This window comes from Trichechus manatus, unplaced genomic scaffold (genome assembly GCF_000243295.1).
Source record: "Trichechus manatus latirostris isolate Lorelei unplaced genomic scaffold, TriManLat1.0 scaffold00096, whole genome shotgun sequence".
Classification (NCBI taxonomy): Eukaryota; Metazoa; Chordata; class Mammalia; order Sirenia; family Trichechidae; genus Trichechus; species Trichechus manatus.
This window is the reverse complement of record NW_004444032.1, coordinates 9,397,800-9,417,659: the sequence shown is the minus strand read 5'-3', so window position 1 is coordinate 9,417,659 and position 19,860 is coordinate 9,397,800. Positions and strand designations below refer to the sequence as shown.

At 44.6% G+C, this 19,860-nt stretch overlaps 1 protein-coding gene across 1 annotated transcript in view; it reads left to right on the top strand.

Annotated features, from left to right (window-relative positions):
* CDHR3 (cadherin related family member 3) overlaps positions 1–19,860 on the top strand; it is a 74,300-nt gene that overhangs the window by 28,833 nt on the left and 25,607 nt on the right. The window contains exons 5-8 of the mRNA XM_004382607.1: positions 5,050–5,144; positions 6,015–6,119; positions 12,266–12,414; positions 15,442–15,631. Coding sequence (XP_004382664.1) covers positions 5,050–5,144; positions 6,015–6,119; positions 12,266–12,414; positions 15,442–15,631 — 539 coding nt within the window. The remainder of the gene's footprint in view (positions 1–5,049; positions 5,145–6,014; positions 6,120–12,265; positions 12,415–15,441; positions 15,632–19,860) is intronic.

The window sequence follows — 19,860 nt, the reverse complement described above, 5'->3', positions numbered from 1 at the left end:
GGGTTGAGGATGTTCCCCCAGAGCCAACAGAGACAGGAAAACCTCCCCTAGAACCAGCACCCTGCATTCGGACTCCCAGCCTCCTAACTGTGAGAAAATAAATTTCTGTTTGTTAAAGCCACCACTTGTGGTATTTCTGTTAAAGCAGCCCTAGATAACTAAGACAACCACTAACAACACCACCACTCCGAGGCTTGGAGAGTCATCGGTATGCCCTGGACCTTGGAAAAGTAAGGATCCTTCCTTCCCTCTGGAAACTTGGCCAAAGGTGGCCTGGAAGTTGGCTGATCTGTCCTCTAGGAGACGGGAGGCTGAATTCTTGTTGCTTATTTCTGCCGTAGGCCCGAAAATAACTGATGGATGCAAAGCCAGGACAGGGTGACCCACTCCTGAGACTGTAGTAGAGGGTGGGCCAGAGGTGGAGTGGTTCTCCAGGGATTCTGACAATTCAGGAAACTAGGACGGCTCCCTCTCATCCTCCTATCTGCCTATACCAGGGCACAATAAAGGGTGAATGGGGCAGGAAGTGTGGGCTCCTTGTCTTCCAAACAGAAGCTTCGGTGTCCCTGAGCAAACCATAGCTACAACGCGGCTGCAAAGAGAGAAACCCCGGGTGGTGGTAAAGGGATATTCCCAGCAGGGAAACCAGAGAGCTTGTCTGACAAGCATTTGTTAACGAAATTGATCTGATTACTCAGGACTTTTCTTAGCCAATACTGGGGCAGAGAGGGGCTGCAATTGCTTTTCATTCTATTTAATTTCTGTTTTCCAAGAATGAATATCAGGGGAGCAGCTTTGATTAAACAAGCCTTTAAAAGGAGGGGAGAATGCCAGGTTTTACAGAAAGCCTTACTGAGTTGCTGGCAAATGGCCACATGACACAATATTTTTAGTCTATGGATATTATCTCCTTTCTAGGTGCAAGACTGCTATTCCCATTAACACAAGCTTGTAAGTTCAGGGATAAAAGAGATTAGCCTCGGGCTAAAAGAAAAAAAAATGAGGATTCCAGGAAATTAGCCTTTTAATAGAAATAAAAAAAGAAGATTCCCATGTCCCCTGATTCTACAGTTCTCCACATTCTTTCTATCTGCTACTTTTTTTTCTTTCTTTCTTTCCTCCCCGTGGATTGTTGACACTGTAGGCAGAACTGGAGATTTTATAGCCAAGTCTAACATTACCACATCCAACCATTTTAAAAAAATGTTTGGCAAGATGGTTTTTTGTGGTTGCTGTTTTGTTGAGGAGTCTCTAAGGTGGGAACACTGGTCTCACTTAGGTAGGAGATGAGGGAGAGGAAAACCCCAGTGTTTACCGTTTGTTGTGGTTAGCGGCCGTCCAGTCGGCCCCTGACTCATGGCAACCCTATGCAATGGAGCGAAATGCTGCCCTGTTCTGTGCTATCCCTGTGATCAGTTGCAGATCAGACCGTTGTGATCCATAGAGTTTTTATTGGTTAATCTTTGGAAGTAGGTCTGCCTTAGTCTGGAAGTTCTGCTGAAACCTTTTCAGCATCAAAGGAACACACAGCCTCCACTGACATACGGGTGGTGGCTGTGCATGAGGTGCATTAGCAGGGAGTCGAACCTGGGTCTCCCACATTAAAGTTGAAAATTCTATCACTAAACCACTAACAAATATTTATTGAGCTTCTATTATATATCAGACACTGGGCATATAACTGTGAATGCAACGAAGCCCTTTCCCTCATAGATCTTACATTCTAACAGGACAGTAATAAATAACATTTACTGAGGGCTTACCATGTGTCAGACACTGTTTTTAGCACTTCACATGATCACCCTGTGGGGCACACACTATTGTTATTGCTCTTTATTGCACAAGTTATGCAGCTGGGAATTGGTGGAACCAGGACTCAAATTCAGTCAGTCTGGCTCCAGAGCCGTAGTGCTGAACTCTATGGCTCCATTGTGTGAGCCTTATGTTCCCAGATGGGACTTAAAGTCCTCCTCTGTTCCTGTCATACCCTCTATTTCTCTTTCTCAGATCATCTCTCCCACATCTTTCTTGTCAGTTCCTTGAGTTGACCATAAGTTTATGGAGAGCAGGGCCTGTCATCTCTGTATCCCAAGATCTTACCCTGCTTGGCACTCAAGCGCTTGGGACCAACCAGAACTGGGGGCCCGTCTCCTAGTGCATTTCAGAACACATGTGGAAGGTGCATATATCTGGATTCAGGTGCATATAGTCAGTGCCCATCTCAGATCTCCAGAGCCCTGTCATTCCATCACTTCCAGCATGGGCCTCTGATCTCTGACTGTGTGAGAATTCTCTTCAGGGAAGGCTCCACTCAAAGACACACGACTGCTCCATGTGCAGGCAGCTGCAGGCCTAGGCAATTGCTGTCCAGGAAGTGGGCTGGAGAATTGGTGGGGGCCAGGGATTTAAACATCACAATTTTGAGTGCTGCCAAGATGCTTATACAATTTGGGAGGCTGAAGAAGGGTTCACCTTGGCATTGCCCAAATATTTTCTCTCAAAAAATGGGTAGAAACCACCTAAATGACCAGCAAGAAAGACTTAGTAAACCCCTACAGTAGAACACTGTGCCATCATTAACTAACGATACTGAAAAATAAACTTCAAGGGTATTGGAAAATGTTCAAGATTTAAATGAAAAGATATTATCATTTTGATTAGAACATCATCCCAAATTTTTTTTTTTGGAAGGTGTATGTTTGCCCAGAAAAGAATGGAAGGCTATTCATCAAAATGATGAGATTTTACAAGTGATTTATATTTAGTTTCTTTTTTATACTTTTCTGTATCTCCCAATTTTTATATAAAATATCTGTTCATTAAAGCTAGAAAAAATTATTAAATAATAGACAGAAAGTAAACACTTAAAAAATGGTTTTAAAACCTTATATTGGCCCCAGAGGAGACCTTTAATCTGTTCTGTGTATTCCCTCTTCTGGTTGCTCAGCTGTGATCACAACACAGCAAATCGCTGAATTGGAAACCCTGGTCAGCACTTTTTTTGATTCAGACTTCAGGGGCTGTGGTTCTGATTGCCGAACCACCACAGATTATCTGATCCAGAGATCTAAGGTCTTGAGGATAGATTATCCCTCATCCTAGCGGGAAATAATGAAACCTTCTCACCTTAAAGTACTTTGGAACAAATGGATATAAACACATAAGCTCAAATCATGCTGTGGCCCTTCACATTTTTACAGTGTGTTCTCATTTAATGCTCACAGTAGTACTGAGGAGCAATTGGTGGTATCCCTAAGTTATAGGCAAGGAAAGGACTTGTCCAAGACCCTGTGGTGAGGACCAGAACTTGAACCAGCTCTTCTGGTCCAGGTCCTCCCCCTGCTTCCTTGGACAACACAGGGATGGTCCTCCTAAGGGCTGGCTCCTAGTGGGCTGTACAAATAGGCCTGTGGGGTGCCTGTCAGAGCAAATGGTGATGGGCAGGGTACCATCAAGAGAGCCAGGCTGGATGCTGGAAGTTAAGGACTACAAAGAGACTCAGCTCCCAAAACAGTGGGAAGGATTTTACCAGTGGCCACATACCTGGGATAAGATTTAAAAATAGACCCTCTATATCCCCAAACTAGGCTCCAGTTTGGACTGTATACCCTGCTAAGTTTCATTCTCAGTGCACGCTTGCCCCTTCCATCATTTCAATGCATGATGTTTGTGTACATTTGTGTTCCCCACTATATCGAAAGTTTCTTTAAGGGTAGAAACAGATCTTAATCACTTTAGTATCAGTCTTAGTTCCTAATGCATGGTAGGTATTTAAACAGTGTTGGTTAAACTACTAACCTAAAGGTTGTAGTTTGAACTTATCCAGCAGCACCTTGGAAGAAAGGATTGGCAATCTGCTTTCCTAAAGATTACAGCCAAGAAAACCCTATGGAGTGCAGTTCTACTCTGTAATACATAGGGTCACCATGAATTGGAATTGACTCAACAGCAACAGGTTTGAGTTTTTCTGGTTTGATTAAAGCCAAGACTTAGAATCAAAGCCTGAAGTTGTCCTGGGGAGCACAAGTGAGACTACACTGAAAGGAACAAGGAGAATGGACTTGGAAACAGTTCCTACCTAGACAGGAGGCCTTTTATATGCTTCCTGTAATTGAAACAGGACCCAATGACCAGCTTCTCAGGGTGTAGCCAGTCAGGGCTAGAGGCTCAGACCAACAGATCCAGAAAGTTCTTGATTCAAGAACCATTAAGTCTGAGACCTGCCCATTGGGCCTCATCCTGAAACATCAAGAATGTTTGAGGGCAGGAGGGAGGGGAAAAGGGGACTCACTGCTTAGGGGACATTGAGCTTCTGTTAAGGGTGATGAAAAATTTGAAAATGGATAATGGTGATGGTTGAACAACATGATAAACATAATGTCACTGAACATGTACACGTGAAGAATGTGTAAATGACAAATGTTTTGTTACATACATATTTACCACAATTAATTTTAAAAAAAAGAATATTTGATGGACCAAGAATACAGAATGGGAACCAAGCAAACATACCTCCTGGGGAAAGGTGCACAGGTGTGCTGACTTAGTTATGTTAAAAATAAATCTCAAAGAAATTGAAACATAGGTTTATTTTGAGCAGCTATTCTATATGCATATAAGGAGACAATTCTGATTCCAAAAAGAAAAAGCAAATGACTCGAAGTAGGCTAGGAACAATGAAGTTTATAAAGAGAGGAGGAGGGAGAAGAATAGAAGATCGCCATTGGCTACTCTTAATGTGATTGAACCCTGCCCTCCTCTTTATACTGAGATCAACTGACACCAGGTCACAAGCTGGTCTCTGTCTCTCCACCTATCTGCAGGCATGACACTTTTTGAAATTTAAATTTAGTAAAACTGGCTTTGAACAGGAAAGAAAAAATCAGCAACTTTGGGTGAAAAAAAGCCTCTAGCAGGATAAATTTGGGGTCAGGAATTTTGTTATGGTTAATATTTGGTTTCGTGGGTAAGAAAAACCTTAAAATCAAAGTAAGATGTCTGTTATTAATTTTTCTCTTTAATAGTTACATTCTTTTTCTTGTTTTTTAGTATTTCCTGATTTCTCCCTCAAAGAGCTTCAGAATGTCTGCTAATGGTACCCTCTTCTCCACAACAGAATTTGACTTTGAAGCAGGAAACAACAGGTAGACTTCGTACGACCTTGCTTGAAGTACTGTTGGGTGGTTCTTTGAACAGCAAGGAAAACATGAAGGAGCAGGCCCAGTGCAACATGGGGGCAGCTTGGGTGGCTCTGAGAGGTCTTTTGTCCTCCTGTTATGTTTGGGGGTAGTAAGCCCCAAAGAGAAATAGGGAATAAGACAATCACCTGGAAGACCTCTTTCCCTGTCCAGAATCTTTATCTGCAGTTAACAAGGACCAAGGTGTGGGCTGAAAAGAAAACAAACAAGCAACAGCTGCTGTTGAGTGAACTCCAACTTACGGCAACCCCATGTGGGAAAGGGCTCCCAGTTACCCATAGGATTGCCTCAGATGCTCAGTCTGGTTTGGGGCAGCACTGAGACTGTGACAGCTGACAGAGCCAAGTGGCTGCAAATAAAGCATCAGGGTGGAGGCTAGCAGGCCTCTGAGGAAAGAGATGAGGAAAGGCCAGGGTTTGGGATAAAAACAGGCCTTGAAGTCAACTAGGTTTGAATCCTGGCTCTGCCCAGTTGTGAGAACTAGGACTAGTTAATCCATTGGTGCCTTAATGTCCTCACATGGGTATAATCTCTACTTTGCAGGGATATTGTGAGGAATCAAGGAGATAGGGTGTGTACCATAGCTGGCACGAGCAGCCAGTCAGTGAGACGGTGGTATTAATGGCAGCTGATGTGGAGGAGTGGGTTTTAGAGATGGAAAGAGAAGGGTGTACGTAACAGATCTGGCTCCTATAGGAGCATATGGAGGGGCGTCTACAAGAGGGGAACATACTCTTTCCTTACTGCTGCCACCCCATTTTGAGGAAGTGTCAGCAAAGCTTGATTCTCTTCCCATTTGGAATACTTCCCTCACAGTCACTATCTCATTGTGGAAGTGAGAGATAGCCGAGGCCTCAAAGTCTCCACGGCGCTCCAGGTGAACATTTTGAACGTCAACGACGAAATCCCTCGCTTTACCAGGTAGGCCTGAGTGAGGGCATGTAGGGCTCCGAGGGCTGCAGGCTCAGCTGTCTTAGGCAGCCAAGCCTTCTCAGATACAGTGAACAGGAGCGGGAGATGCCCTTTGCTCTGGCCTAGAGGAGCGATAAGAGACGTGAGATCTTCAGTGTCCTTTATCCGGGCCTCTGGACTTCTATTTTCTACCTTTTCTCCCCATGCCACCCCCTTTCCCCACATTCACATGCACCATGGGATTACGTATGGTGGGGAGAGGGAGAGGGGTAGGGGCCTGACATGGTGCCCCTGGTGCTCGGCTTGCCGTTGTGCACATGTAGAGAGTAAATGTAAGTCAGGTACTTTTATAGTGGAGTCCCTGGATGGTGCAAACCGTTAATGTGCTCAGCTGCTAACCAAAAGGTTGGTGGTTCAAGTCCACCCAGAGGCATCTTGGAAAAAAGGCATGGTGATATGCTTCCGAAAGGTCACAAGCATGGAAACCTTATGGAGGGCAGTTCTACTCTGACACACATGGGGTCTCCATGAGTCAGAATTACTTGATAGCAACTGGAAACTTTCATAATAAAGTGCTCAACATTTATAATATTAATAATAGCAAAATCTTAGAGTGCACATCATCAGACGAGACTCCGTAAAGCTCGCTCTTGGAGTGTTATCCTTGGACTGCAGAGAGGTCTCTTTAGATGGTGCCTTCATCCTGAGGGGCCTGCCCACTGTGGGTGATCTAATGGTTCTTCCAGCATGGTGGAGCTGGGAAAGGATCTGGCTGTCCATGGCAGCTCCTATGTCCAGCAGAAGGGAAGGTACATCTGGTGGGAGGGGCACTGACCTAGGCACAAAGGGAGACCCAAGCCTGTTGTAGATGTGGATTTAGGAGGAGAATATGGATTCTGAGCTAGCAACTGACCCTCCAGACAGTCTGGACTGTGGGTCACAGAGATTCTACCTATTCTACAATGAGGTCAGGAGCCAGTGCCAAGAAAAATGGCAAAATCACTTGCCTGAGGGCTAACTGCTTTAATGGCTGTGAACAAATTCAGCACAGGATACTCCAACAAAAAGCCATTCAGCACAGAGCTAGGTAGAAACAAATTGCCATTGAGTTGACTCCGACTCATGGTGACCGTATGTGTGTTAGAGTAGAGCTGTGCTCCATAGGGTTTTCAACAGCTGATTTTTTGGAAGTAGATCATCAGACCTTTCTTCTAAGGTGCCCCTGGGTGGACTGGAACCACCAACCTTTTGGTTAGCAGCTGAGTGCTTGAACCATTTACACCAAGCTAGGTAGGATGCTTGCAAAAGTATTCTGAGATCGGGAGGGATTAAGGTCACCCCACTCCCAGGCTATCTCTGGAGCTGCTTGGCAAACACACCACAACTGTGAAACTTTGAGATGCTAACACAGTCCAACAGCAGCCCAGTTGCTTGGTATCAACGTAGAGGGAAGAGCAGCAAATAAACTTGAAGGTAATGCTTCATATCACCACCCATGGCCAGGTTACACTCAGAAGGGTGGCACAGTGCACTTGTGCTGACAGGTTCCCCAGCTGCACAGTCCAGGTGGGTTATAAATACTTGTGACATCCCAGCCTGGATGTGGGGTCAGGCACTGGCTCACACATCACTGCTGATTCATCAGTAACCCCCAGAGGAAGGTGATGAATGTGGGCTGGAGCAGATGCGTTCTGCAATCTCTCCCCACACCCCCAGGCTGTGAGGTGGGAAATCAGGTTAATGGGAATGCAAAGGGAAAAATAATAGTTCTCCCAAGGGGCAGAACTTGTAAAGCATCTGGTTTGGGCTGAGTCTTCCAAAATAAAGCAATTGACCTGAACAGAAAGAGATCCTGACCCCCAGCTGGGTGTTAGGTCACCCAGATGCCTGTCTGGAATTCTCTGGTTCTCACATTCACTTTGAGATAAACCTGTTAGGCGCCATCCCCTGGACAGAGACCATCACCGGTGTGACTGGCTAACCATTTTATCCCTGAGTGGTGACAAATGTCTGCATATTTTAATACCCTCTAAGAATGGACTTTGTGGACTAATGAAGTATGTTCTAGGATTCTATTACTAATGTTGAGCACTTTAATATAACAAATATAAGTCAGTTCCTCTCTACATGTTGCTATTTTTTTTATTGTCGTTGAGTGTATACACAACAAAACATACACCAATCCAACAATTTCTATATGTACAATTCAGCGACATTGATTACATTCTTCAAGTTGTATAACCATTCTTGCCCTCGTTTTCTGAATTGTTCCTCCCCTGTTAACCTGAACTCACTGCCCCTTGAGCTTCCTACCTGATCTTTCAAGTTGCTGTTGTCAATTTGATCTCATACAGATATTTTCAAAAAAGCATGATGTTCAAGGCAAACATTCTTTACTGAATAAGCTAACCTATTTGATTTAAACAAGCTTCAGGGGATATTTTTTACTTAAGGTTTAAGGATAATCTCAGGGCAACAGTTTTGAGGGTTCATCCAGCTTCAATGGCTCCAGAAATCTGGGAATTTGGAATTCTAAATTCTGTTCCAAATTTTCCCCCTTTTGACCAAGATTCTTCTTGCAGAGCACTTTCTTTTAGGGTTGGGTAGGTAGGTCTTTCTCCCCTCTTTTCCATTTCTTTTGTATTTACTCACAGTCCTTCTCCAGCTTGTTGCTGATGCAGTGTCTTACACACCTTATGATGCACTTACTGAGTACTCATTTATAGCAACAGGCCTGCCTACAGTCACCCAGGGTTCACAACCTTCACCATGAGTATGGCCATTGGCCTTGTCTGCCTTGCCCAGGCTCTGGCACTCTGACGGTATGGAGAGAACTGCTGTAAGTGGTATCAGAGTTTGTCCTGTTGGGGTGGCTACCCTGCCCTGACTTCACTGCACTTTGAATTGATGTTAACCATGGTCTAAGGGTGACATTTTTATGCTGAAAGATATTTTATACATACCCGGAGGTTGGATCCCAAGACCAAGTAAATCAAAAATTTTAGCTTCTGCCAGTTGCAATGTTAGGTTGGCCAAGGAGAGGCTAATTTACCTGAGGAGCTGTGCTGCCACCAGTAGGCTGACTAGCCCCCTTTATGGGGACCTGATTCCCCAGAATTTCTGGCATGAGTGTGATGAGCCTTCAGAGTAGAGTCTCTCAACCTTGGCACTTTGACATTTTGAGCTGGATACTTCTTTGTTGTGTAGGCAGGAGGGCTGTCCTGTGCATTGTAAGATGTTTAGCAGCATCCCTAGCCTCTGCCCACTAGATGTCATTAGCATCCCCCAACTCAGCTATGACAACCAAAAATATCTCCAGATATTGCTAAATGTCCGCTGGGGGACATCATTGCCCTCAGCTGAGAACCACTGTCACAGGGGGAAGGAAGAGGGTGAGAGGAAGGGAACTTTCCTTCTGAGGTGTCCTCTTTTCCTCTGGGAGGCTGGGAGCACATGGTTGTGTCCTCCAGCAATTCCTTAGAATAACCTTTCTCAAACGAAGTGCCTCTGGAGACCTTGTTAAAATGCAGGTCCAGACTCAGTCTGGGTTGGGGCCTGAGATCTGCATTCCTTATAGGCTGCCAGGTGATGCTGGTTTTGCTGGTCCCGAGGCCACACTTAGAGCAATCAGGCAAGTCTGTGAAGGGAGCATCAGCATCTCAGTGACCTCTCTGTTGCAAGTTATCAGAACCCACTCAAAGTAGCCAAAGAAAAAATACCATCTGTTAGAGAAGAATCCTGATCAAAAGGGAAAAAATGCAGAACAGATTTTCAAATTCTCATGGACTCTAGACTTTCTGGAGCCATAGAGGCTGGATGAACCCCCCCAAAACTGTTGCCCAGAGTTAATCTTTAAACCTTAAAACAAAAATAACCCCTGAAATTTTGTTTAAACCAAACAATAGTTTAGCTTAACTAGTGAAGATGTCTGCCTTAAGCATTGTGTTCTTTTAAAGAACTATCTATATGGGATCCAGTTGATAATGGCAACTTGAAAGGTTAGATAGGAAGCTTAGGGGGCAGTGAATTTATGTTAATGGTGGAGACACAATTTGGAAAAGGAGGATGAGAATAGTTGCACAACTTGAAGAATGTAATCAATGCCACTGAACTGTACATGTAGAAATTGTTCAATTGGTGTGTGTTGTGCTGTGTACATTGTCAACAAGAACAGCAACAACAAATGTCATCTATTAGAAGCAGTGGGTCCCATAGAGTGGATGGGAGCGCAGGAGGCTGAGCCCAGCCTCAAGAGCTAAAACTGCACCCCTTCTTCCTCTGGCTCTGGTTTTGGTTCCTGCTACCCCTACCTCCTTGACCCTCACCAGGCCCCTCACCTCCACTTTGTCTGTTTCTGGACCCATTGGTGGGCAGCATCATGTGGCCCACCGTAGGTGGGAGCAGTCTCCTGGTGTGTCAGGTAAGTAAATGCGTTAACATGCCTGCTTCAGTGGGACTCTGGGTGGTGAGAGGGCCAGCCCATTGGGATGTCCTCTCAGGCTGAACAGATGATTCTCACCCAACAACAGCATGGGATGACAGAAAATCATCTCATAAGTGGTGGAGGGGAGCCAGGAGCAGGCCCATGATCCAAACAAGACCCCTGGGGGAGGAGTGAGGGGGACAAAGGCCTGATTCCAGCCTTTCTCTGACTGCTTCTGACTCTGGGTGGAGGGTTCTCACATTCCTTCTTTGGAATTCTAGAGGGAGTTTGAAATTCCCTCTCGCATCTCACTTTCCTCATGAAAGGGATTTAGATCTGAGGTATGATATAAAAAAAACACTTGCCTTGGAGTCCATTCCAACTCATGGCAACCCCATGTGTGTCAAAGTAGAACTCTGCTCCATAGGATTTTCAATGGCAGATTTTTTTGGAAGTATATCACCAGGCCTTTCTTCCAAGGCAACTCTGGGTGGACTCGAACCTCCAATGTTTAGGTTAGCAGCTGAGCATGTTAACTGTTTGTACCAGCCAGGGACTCCAAGGTTTGGTATGCCCAGTCTTAAAAAAGATCCCACATAGGAAAATCCAAACTTAGGAAACCGGTAAATCGTTGTTGTTGTTATTGTTAGGTGCTGTCAATTCCGCTTATAGCAACCAATGTGACAGAGTAGAACTACCCTATAAGGTTTCCTAGGCTGTAATCTTTACGGGAGCAGATCGCCAGGTCTTTTCTCCCACAGAGAAGCTGGTGAGTTCAAACTAACAACCTTTTGGTTAGCAGCCAAGCGCTTAACCATTGTGCCACTAGGGCTTCTTAACTAGTAAATCAGAGGTGACTATTTGCCCACTGAAATTATTTTCCTTTAGCAAAAGGATTTCCTGCAGAGTTATTTTGAACAATGAGCTTCCCTTGGTGCATTCAAAATTCCTCAATTTACTCAATTACCTGTCTTATTATTGTCTGCTTTTCCAAAGACAGTGGGGATCTGAGGAAGATGAATAAGCTGATGATGGGGGTTATCTTGTAAGAAGTCACCCTTGGACGACAGTGTTCTGCCCTTGTCTTTGCCAAGGGGACTTATTTCTCTGTCCCGAGAGCTGACCTCATGATTAATGCAGCTCAGGAAGGTGTACAATTTTGTGCGTAGATTCTGTCTCCTCAGGCAAAAAAATTAGAAAAGACAAGGAAGAAATAAAAAGCAAACAGAGGCATTAGAATAGAGAAGGTTTACCATTTATCCAGCTTCTGGTGGCAGCCACAGGATGTGGGCTGGGGAACAAGGGAGGGTATCTGTAGTTCTGGGCATTATACCTGGGTAGAGTTTTTTAAGAATTCAGACACATTTTGCACAAGAACTGGGAGAAGAAGAGAAGATGGTTGGATTGGCCAACTGTCCTTATTTTAAAAGATATTAATGCCAAGGCTGATCTGAAACAGCACCAGCCATACATGGAGTTGGAGACCACGGCTGGCCGATGTAAATTTTAGCAATCACAGCGTGGCACTTTCTTTGCATCCAAAGGGAAGTGATCTTTGGAAATACAAAAGCCAGTCTCTCCTTCTTTCAGCTGCTGAGTTCTCCCTCAGAGCATGTTGATGCAACTTAAACAGCTCAGCGCTATATTTAGCACTAACCAAAATTCCCACCTTCCAGTCTCCACCCTCTGGTGCCCCTGAAAATTAACTGCGGCTGCTGTATTTGTGTTCCAGCCCAAAGCGAGTGTACAGAATTCTGGAGGAGCTGAGTCCAGGGACCATCGTGGCCAATATCACAGCTGAGGATCCTGATGATGAAGGTTCTACCAGCTGCCTTCTCTACAGCATTACAACTATTAACAACTATTTTATGATAAATCAGCGTAAGTCACACACGTATACGTGCATCTTTTAATGCAGCCACTTGGATTGTTTTACAAATATTTTATTTGTCTTCTGGTCAGGGGCAAGTGTTTCTGTGTAGGGCCCATCATTAGTTACCAGGGTAATGTTGTTAGGCGCTGTTGAGTCAATTTCCACTCATAGTAACCCCATGTGACAGAGTAGAACTGCCCATAGTGCTTTCTTGGCTGTAATCTTTATGGGAGCAGATTGACAGGTCTTTCTCCTGAGGAGCTGCTAGGTAGATTCCATCTACCAACCTTTGGGTTAGCAGCTTAGTGCTTAACCGTTGCACCACCAGGGCTACTTACCAGGGTAATAGCTGTATTAAAAGCAGCTGGCACGGGAGTTGGGGAAACTGAATGGGACCCAGTGTTGCCAGCTAAATCACCCTTCACCTTTCAGGAAAGTGGGTATGTAATGCTGATGGGTTAACTATCCTGAGGATACCCTGAGGTCTTTTGAAAAGGGATCTATACCATCACTGTCAATAGAAATATAATGGAAGCCACGTATGTAATTTTAGATTGTCTAGAAGCCACATTAAGTAAAAAGAAACAGGTGAAATGAATTTTAATAATGCATTTTATTTAACCCAACAAATCCAAAGTATTATAATTTCAACGTGTAATCAGTATTTTAAGATTATTAATGATTTATTTTACTTTTGTTTTGCACCAAGTTTTTGAAGTTCAGTATGTATTTTACACCTACACCAAATCTTAATTTGGACTAGTCACATTTCAAGTGCTAAATAACCATGTGACTTGTGGCTACCATGTTGGACAGCACAGATCTAGATCAATCTGCTGAACTGCTGGTAGATTATTTTCCCATCTGAATATCTCAGTGCAGAAAAGACAAGAGTTTCTCCCTGCTGTTAATAGCCACCTTTTATTGGGGACTTCCTACATACCAAGCATTGTGCTGAGTGATTCACAGGAATTCCATCTCAAGTCCTCAACACAACAATCCACTGAACTAGCATAAACCACATTTTACAGATAAGGAAACTGTCTTAGTTATCTAACGCTGCTATAACAGAAATACCAAGTGGATGGCTTTAACAAAGAGAATTTTATTCTCTCACAGTTTAGGAGGCTAGAAGCCTGAATTCAGGGCACCAGCTGCAGGATAAAGCTTTCTCTCTCTGTTGACTCTAGGGGAAGGTCCTTGTCATCAATCTTCCTCTTGTCTAGGAGCTTCTCTGCTCAGGGGTCCCGAGTCCAAAGGATGCACTCTGCTCCTGGCACTACTTTCTTGGTGGTAGGAGGTTCCCTGTGTCTCTCTGCTCAAGTCTCTCTTTCATATCTCAAAAGAGATTGACTTAAGATGCAACCTAATCTTGTAGATTGAGTCCTGCCTCATTAACATAACTGCTGCGAATCCCACCTCATTAACATCATAGATGTAGGTTTTACAACATATAGGAAAATCAGATGACAAGATAGTGGGCAATCATACAATACTGGGGATCATGGACTAGCCAAGTAGACAAACATTTTTGGCAGGGGACACAGTTCAATCCATAACAGAAACCAAGGGTTAGAGAAAGACTTGGGCAGGTTAAATGACTTGTCCAAGGTCTCACAGCTCATATGTTGTGAAGCAGTGATACTAACCTAAGCCACCTAACTTCAGAGCCTGCCCTCTTAGCCACTACTAGACTATACCACCTACATAAGTCCCCGTCATATCATCAAAAAAGACTTCACTTTACATAATGCTGCTGCACAGCAGAGGAATCTTCTTCCTGGAAGGCTTCCCTTGCTGATTTTGTGGAGGCTAGTGTTGGAGAAAGGATTCCTAATGGTGCAAACTCAGCTGCTAACCAAAAGATTAGTGGTTCAAACCCACCCAGAGGCTCCACAGGAGAAAGACGTGGTAATCTATTTCTGTAAGGATTACAGTCTAGTAAACCCTATGGGGCAGTTCTACTGTGTCACATGGAGTCACTATGAGTCAAAAAATCAACCCGATGGCACCTAACAACAACAGCGGCATTAGAGAGGAGTCCCTGAGTAGTATGAATGGTTAAAGTGCTTGACTGCTAACCAGAAGGTTGGAGGTTCAAGCCTACCCAGAGATGCCTGGGAAGAAAGGCTTGGTGATCTACTTCCAAAAAACCAGCCATAGAATTGAACACAGTTCTACCCTAATACACACGGAGTCACCATGGGTTGGAACTGACTCTATGGCAACTGGTAGTGGGGGGTTGGTATCATTGGATGATCCCAGAAAGGCAAGACATTATTTGCTCCCGAGGCTTTAGGGCAAAGGATATCTGTTCCCAGGGAAGGCAGGGCAAAGGCAATAGCTGAGAACTTCCTAGTGCCCTGGCATCATGGACCTCACCCAGCTGATAGTGTAGGGTTGAACAACCATGGTTTAGAATTCTGTCCACCTTAATATTGGAAAATTGAGCTTTTAAGAAGCACAATATTTTTTGGAGTATGCTTATTGAGACTCTTTGGTTGCAAGTAACAGAAACAAAGACAACTCAATCTAAGGAAAATTTTTAAAAAGGTAGGGAAACTTTATCAACATGTTACTGGGTCTCTCAAAAGAAAGAGTGAAACTGTCAGGGCACAGGGATCTTAGCAGCTAGGCTTCTAGCCTTTGACCTATAGCTCCACTATTAACCCAACCCAGCTACTGATTCCCCAGCTCATGACACTTGGTTCCAAATTCTCCAGTAAGAGAATCAGTGAGTCAAGGTAGAGTGAGGTGTCTACCAGTGGTCAGCTCTGGACACGGCCTCCTTCTAGGGATCCAAGACTGAGGTTTGGGGTCAGTAATTCTAGGAGAGGCAGTCCTGATACCCCAATAAATGTCTAATTCAGGAATTTACATGGGCTTTTTAAAGAAGTTCTATTTTTATAGAGGATATTGTCTTTGTAAGCCAATCTTCATATTAGAATGTTCTTTTCCAGTTTTCTCCAAGTCTCCATATACCCCTACTCTTCATTCTTTTTCAAAGGGTCATGTTCTAACCTTTGCCTTCTCAGTAACTGGTACAATCCAAGTAGTCAACAGGTTAGACCGAGATGCACGAGAATTAAGACAAAATCCCACCATTTCTCTGGAAGTTCTGGTGAAGGATAGACCCCAAGGGGGCCAGGAGAATCGCATCCAGATAACCTTCATTGTGGAAGACATCAATGACAACCCTGCTACTTGTACCAAGTTCACCTTCAGGTATTCTAGTTTTGAGACTTGTGCTGGGCATTTTACCTCTCTGGTGACCCTTGACCCTTTGGTTTCTCTGGTATATTCTCAGGAAGAACTGAAGAATTATAGGAATTTGGGGAAATTGCTCACAAAAATAAGTAGATTTGAACTGTCTTGTTTTGTACATAGGTTTTCCTTTCATCATTTCTGTTTTCTTCTTTCTCTTTCATTTTCTTTTCTCTGTTATCTCCCTTCTCCAATTTCTTACTCTCTTAAAAAATAATTTTTATTTTGCTCCCTTCTATAACATGGTCATCTCTGTTGGTGAAAAGTACCACAGGGACTTGTTAGACCCTCTCTGGATTATACCTGTTCTTTATTTATTACCACCAGTGGCCAGACATTCTGTTAGCAGTTATAATAGATGCTTGCAATTTAGGATTAGTGAGTAGAAACCCCCTGAGAAGCACACTACCAGTATTATGAATATATCAAACCAAGTACTTACTTAAAACCAAACACAACATCTAATTCACCTTATACAATTTAATTGCAAATAAACAAAAGGCAACAGAAAAGGAAAAACACCTTAATTGCATATAAACAAAAGGCAACAGAAAGGGAAAAACACAGTTACAAGTGGGATGCAAGTTATTTTGTATATTTTGACCTGTTCTTTGTCTCACGATCTATTCACAGTTATTTAAAAATAAAGCCCCTTGTGATTGTGGGTTAATATACCCTTTTGAAATGGTATTGTCATTCTGCTAACTATTTTATCAAAAGCCACAAGATTAATAACTTCCCAGGTTAACGTCTTCTCTGTGGTTTGTAACAACTAGTCTCCAGTTTATCAGGAGTCTGAAGTGGCTCCTCCACTTGGGGGAGGAGTGAGGGAGGAAGGTGGTGGGGAGTGGGCAGGAAGGTGAGGGGAGCCCCCTCTGCAGCGAGCCTTGCCAAGAGAGTGCCCTTTGGATGCTTTGGATATCCCCAGTGGAGAGTCTCCTTCTGAGTTTATCTTTGGCTGGTTTTTCAAGTTGAGTTTTTAAAGCTCTGGGTGAATTTGGACACAGACCCAGTCAATATAGTATGACCATACAAAGGAACAGATTGTCTAGGGTAAACAATTGTTGTTATTTTTGTTAGCTACCCTCAAGTTGATTCCAACTCATGGTGACCCCGTGTGTGCAGAGTAGAACTGCTCCATAGGGTTTTCAAAGTTGTGACCTTTTGAAAGCAGATCACCAGACCTGTCTCCCAAGGCACCTCTGGGTAGGTTCGAACCGCCAACCTTTCAGCTAGTAGTCAAGTGCTTAACCATTTGTGCCACCCAGGGACTCCCAGGGAAAGCAATAGAAATATAAATTCCTTTATTATGCTTTTGAATGTCTCCCTATTCTCCCAACTGATATGCCCAGCATCATGCTAGGGAATCAGTGTGGCCTTGAGTCTAATAGCAAAAGAGTTAAACGCTGTTCTGGCACATCCCATTTGCCTCTCCAAATCCACTCTCCACCCTCTCCCAGCCTGCCCTGTGCCCCAGGAGGCTGACCTGTATGGGAAACCTTAATGAACAAGAGATTGGGGGATAAGGAGGTGAGGTCAGAGTATTTATCCCCCTGGCTCCCTTCCTGTATGACCCCTGCCAGCTTGTTGTCCCTCCACCTACTGAAGGTCTCTATTCCTATAAGGCAGCCCTCTCCAAACAGCACTCTCTGTTCCCGGGTTCTAGTTTCAGAAACTTCTCCCTCCAAAGGCTGTTTTCAGGCCTGGAGGTGGTAAGGGAACCCCACTCTTACTGGCTCAGAGGTATTGCACCATCCCTTGAGATTTCCATACACTCTGCATGCACCTTTGTAATAGTCTGTTTACTAAACCCTTCTAGAATTATCCTAAATTGCCATCTGCTTCCTGCTAGAACCCTGATAAAAGTCACAATAGCTTTGACCGTGTAATGGATTCCTACCCCAGCTCTAAGCATTCATGGCCCTCAGAGTCTGTTAGATGGGTGGGGGTGGTTGCTATCGGGAGTTAGGATGGTGACTCCCACACCATTACATGCATAAATGGAACCCACCCTCTGTTAAGAGAAGTCTGGCCCTTGAGAGAGTAGAGATGGTGTGCTAAGCCACTCTGTCTTAGTTATCTAGCACTACTATAACAGAAATGCCGCAAGTGGATTACTTTAACAAACAGAAATTTATTTTCTCACAGTTTAGGAGGCTAGAAGTCCAAATTCAGGGTGCTAGCTCTAGGGGAAGCCTTCTTCTCTTTGTCAGCTCTGGAGAAAGGTCCTTGTCTCTGAGCTTCTCCTGGGTGATCTTCATGTGGCTTGACATCTCTCTGCTCTGCTGCCTTGTATAATCTCTTATATCTCAAAAGAGATTGACTCAAAACACACCCTATACTAATCCTGCCTCATTAACATAACAAAGGCAACCCATTCCCAAATGGGATTATAACCACAGGTATAGAGGTTAGGATTTACAACACACATTTTGTGGGGACATAATTCAGTTCATAACACACTCTTGATTTTCTTTGAAAACCTAAGTCTGGGCTAGCACTCTTTGTGTGACTCCAGTGCATCCTGGGAAATTCCTCTCCCGGGTCCTGCCTTTCTAGGTGCTCCTGCCTTCTTTGTTGCTTTGTCCTGAGAGGTGGGGGAGGGTCACTGAGGGTTGAGGAGTAAGAACTGTGGGTGCCTAGGACTGGAGAGGACTGTGCTGTCTCACTTCCTTGTAGTGTTCTCCTTTCAGTGCACATCTGTTAAGTACATAGTCCGGCTTCCTTCGGCCCAGAGTACCCTCTGTGTGTGTTGAGTTTGCAGACTGCTTCACATTGTTGTTGTTGCTGGGTGCCACCAAGTCAATTCCAACTCATAGTGACCCCATGTGACAGAGTAGAACCTCCCCATACATTTTTTTGGCCATAATATTTACAGAAGCAGATTGCCCGGTCTTTCTCCCACAGAGCGGCTGGGTGGATTTGAACCTGCAACCTTTTGGTTAGTAGCTGAGGTGCAGTGGTATCTCATTTCTGGTTTTGATGTACATTTCCCTAATGAGAAGTGATGTTGAGCATGCTTTCATTTGCTGTTGGCAGTTTCTTTATCTTCTTTGGAAAAATGTCTATTCAAATCCTTTGTTCATTTTTAAATTGGGTTATTTGTCTTTTTATTTTGAGTTTTAAGGGTTTTTCATTGATTATTCCCTCTGACGTCTCAGGACACTAGGTTAGTGGCTGCCAGGGCTAGCTGGTAAAATCATATTTCCAGTGCCCCAGTGTCCCAGGCTGTTCAGGCAAGCCCATACAGGGTCCTGCTCGTGAGAGCACTGAAGGTCAGCACTAAGTCAGGGATTAACTGAAGATAATTCTGAAGATAATTCTAAACAACATTCAAGTCCCTCTTCTGGGCTTTTCCAGCCAGAGTGACTCCCAGTGGTCCTATGAAAGCCCAGGTGTGGGGAAGGACAACAAAGGGGTCCTTCCCCGGTAGACGGGAACTGGAAGTCTTTACTCCACAAACGCAGCCTGCGTGTCACTTGGCTCATTTACATGCTACATGAGAAAACCTGACCCTGCATTGCCGACCATCCTCCCATCCGTGCGTGCTTCCTCCTCCATCCCAAACCATTCCAGGTCCGGGTTATTCATCTGGACAAAGTGGAAGCACAGGAGCAGGTTTTTTAAAAAATAAAACAAAATAACAACAGGAACAATGCAGCCTCAGTCTCTGACAACACTTGTCCCTTCAAGGGGATCCTGGGCGAGGGTCCTTCATGCTGAGTTTGTGCAATGGCAGAAGCACGGGTGGGAGGAGGCAGCCTGGCCGTAGCTGTGGCAATGCACTGGACATGAGCAGGCAGCCTGGAGGAAGGCGGTGCCCCCTGTTGTCCCTGCTGGTCCGTGCGGGCTCTCTTGGGCAGGCCTAGAGATGAAAATAGCCCTTCATGCTGGTTGAGGAGGCCCCTGTGGCTTTCTTGAGATGGTGATGAATGAGCCCCAGCCCAATGGAGGCATCAAAGCCTCAGTGACAGCCCTGCCCGCCCATGATGGTTGTAAATTGTCAGGTGCTTGGCTGAAAGTGCTTCGCTTCGCAAGCTGTTTGTGAGCAAGAGGCAGAGAAGGTTGGCTAGCTGAGAATGCAACCGGGCACCATCCCATCTGCATGGGGAGGAACGGTGGTCAGAGGGCAGGGAGGGAGGGCACGGTCCCATCTGCATGGGGAGGAACGGTGGTCAGAGGGCAGGGAG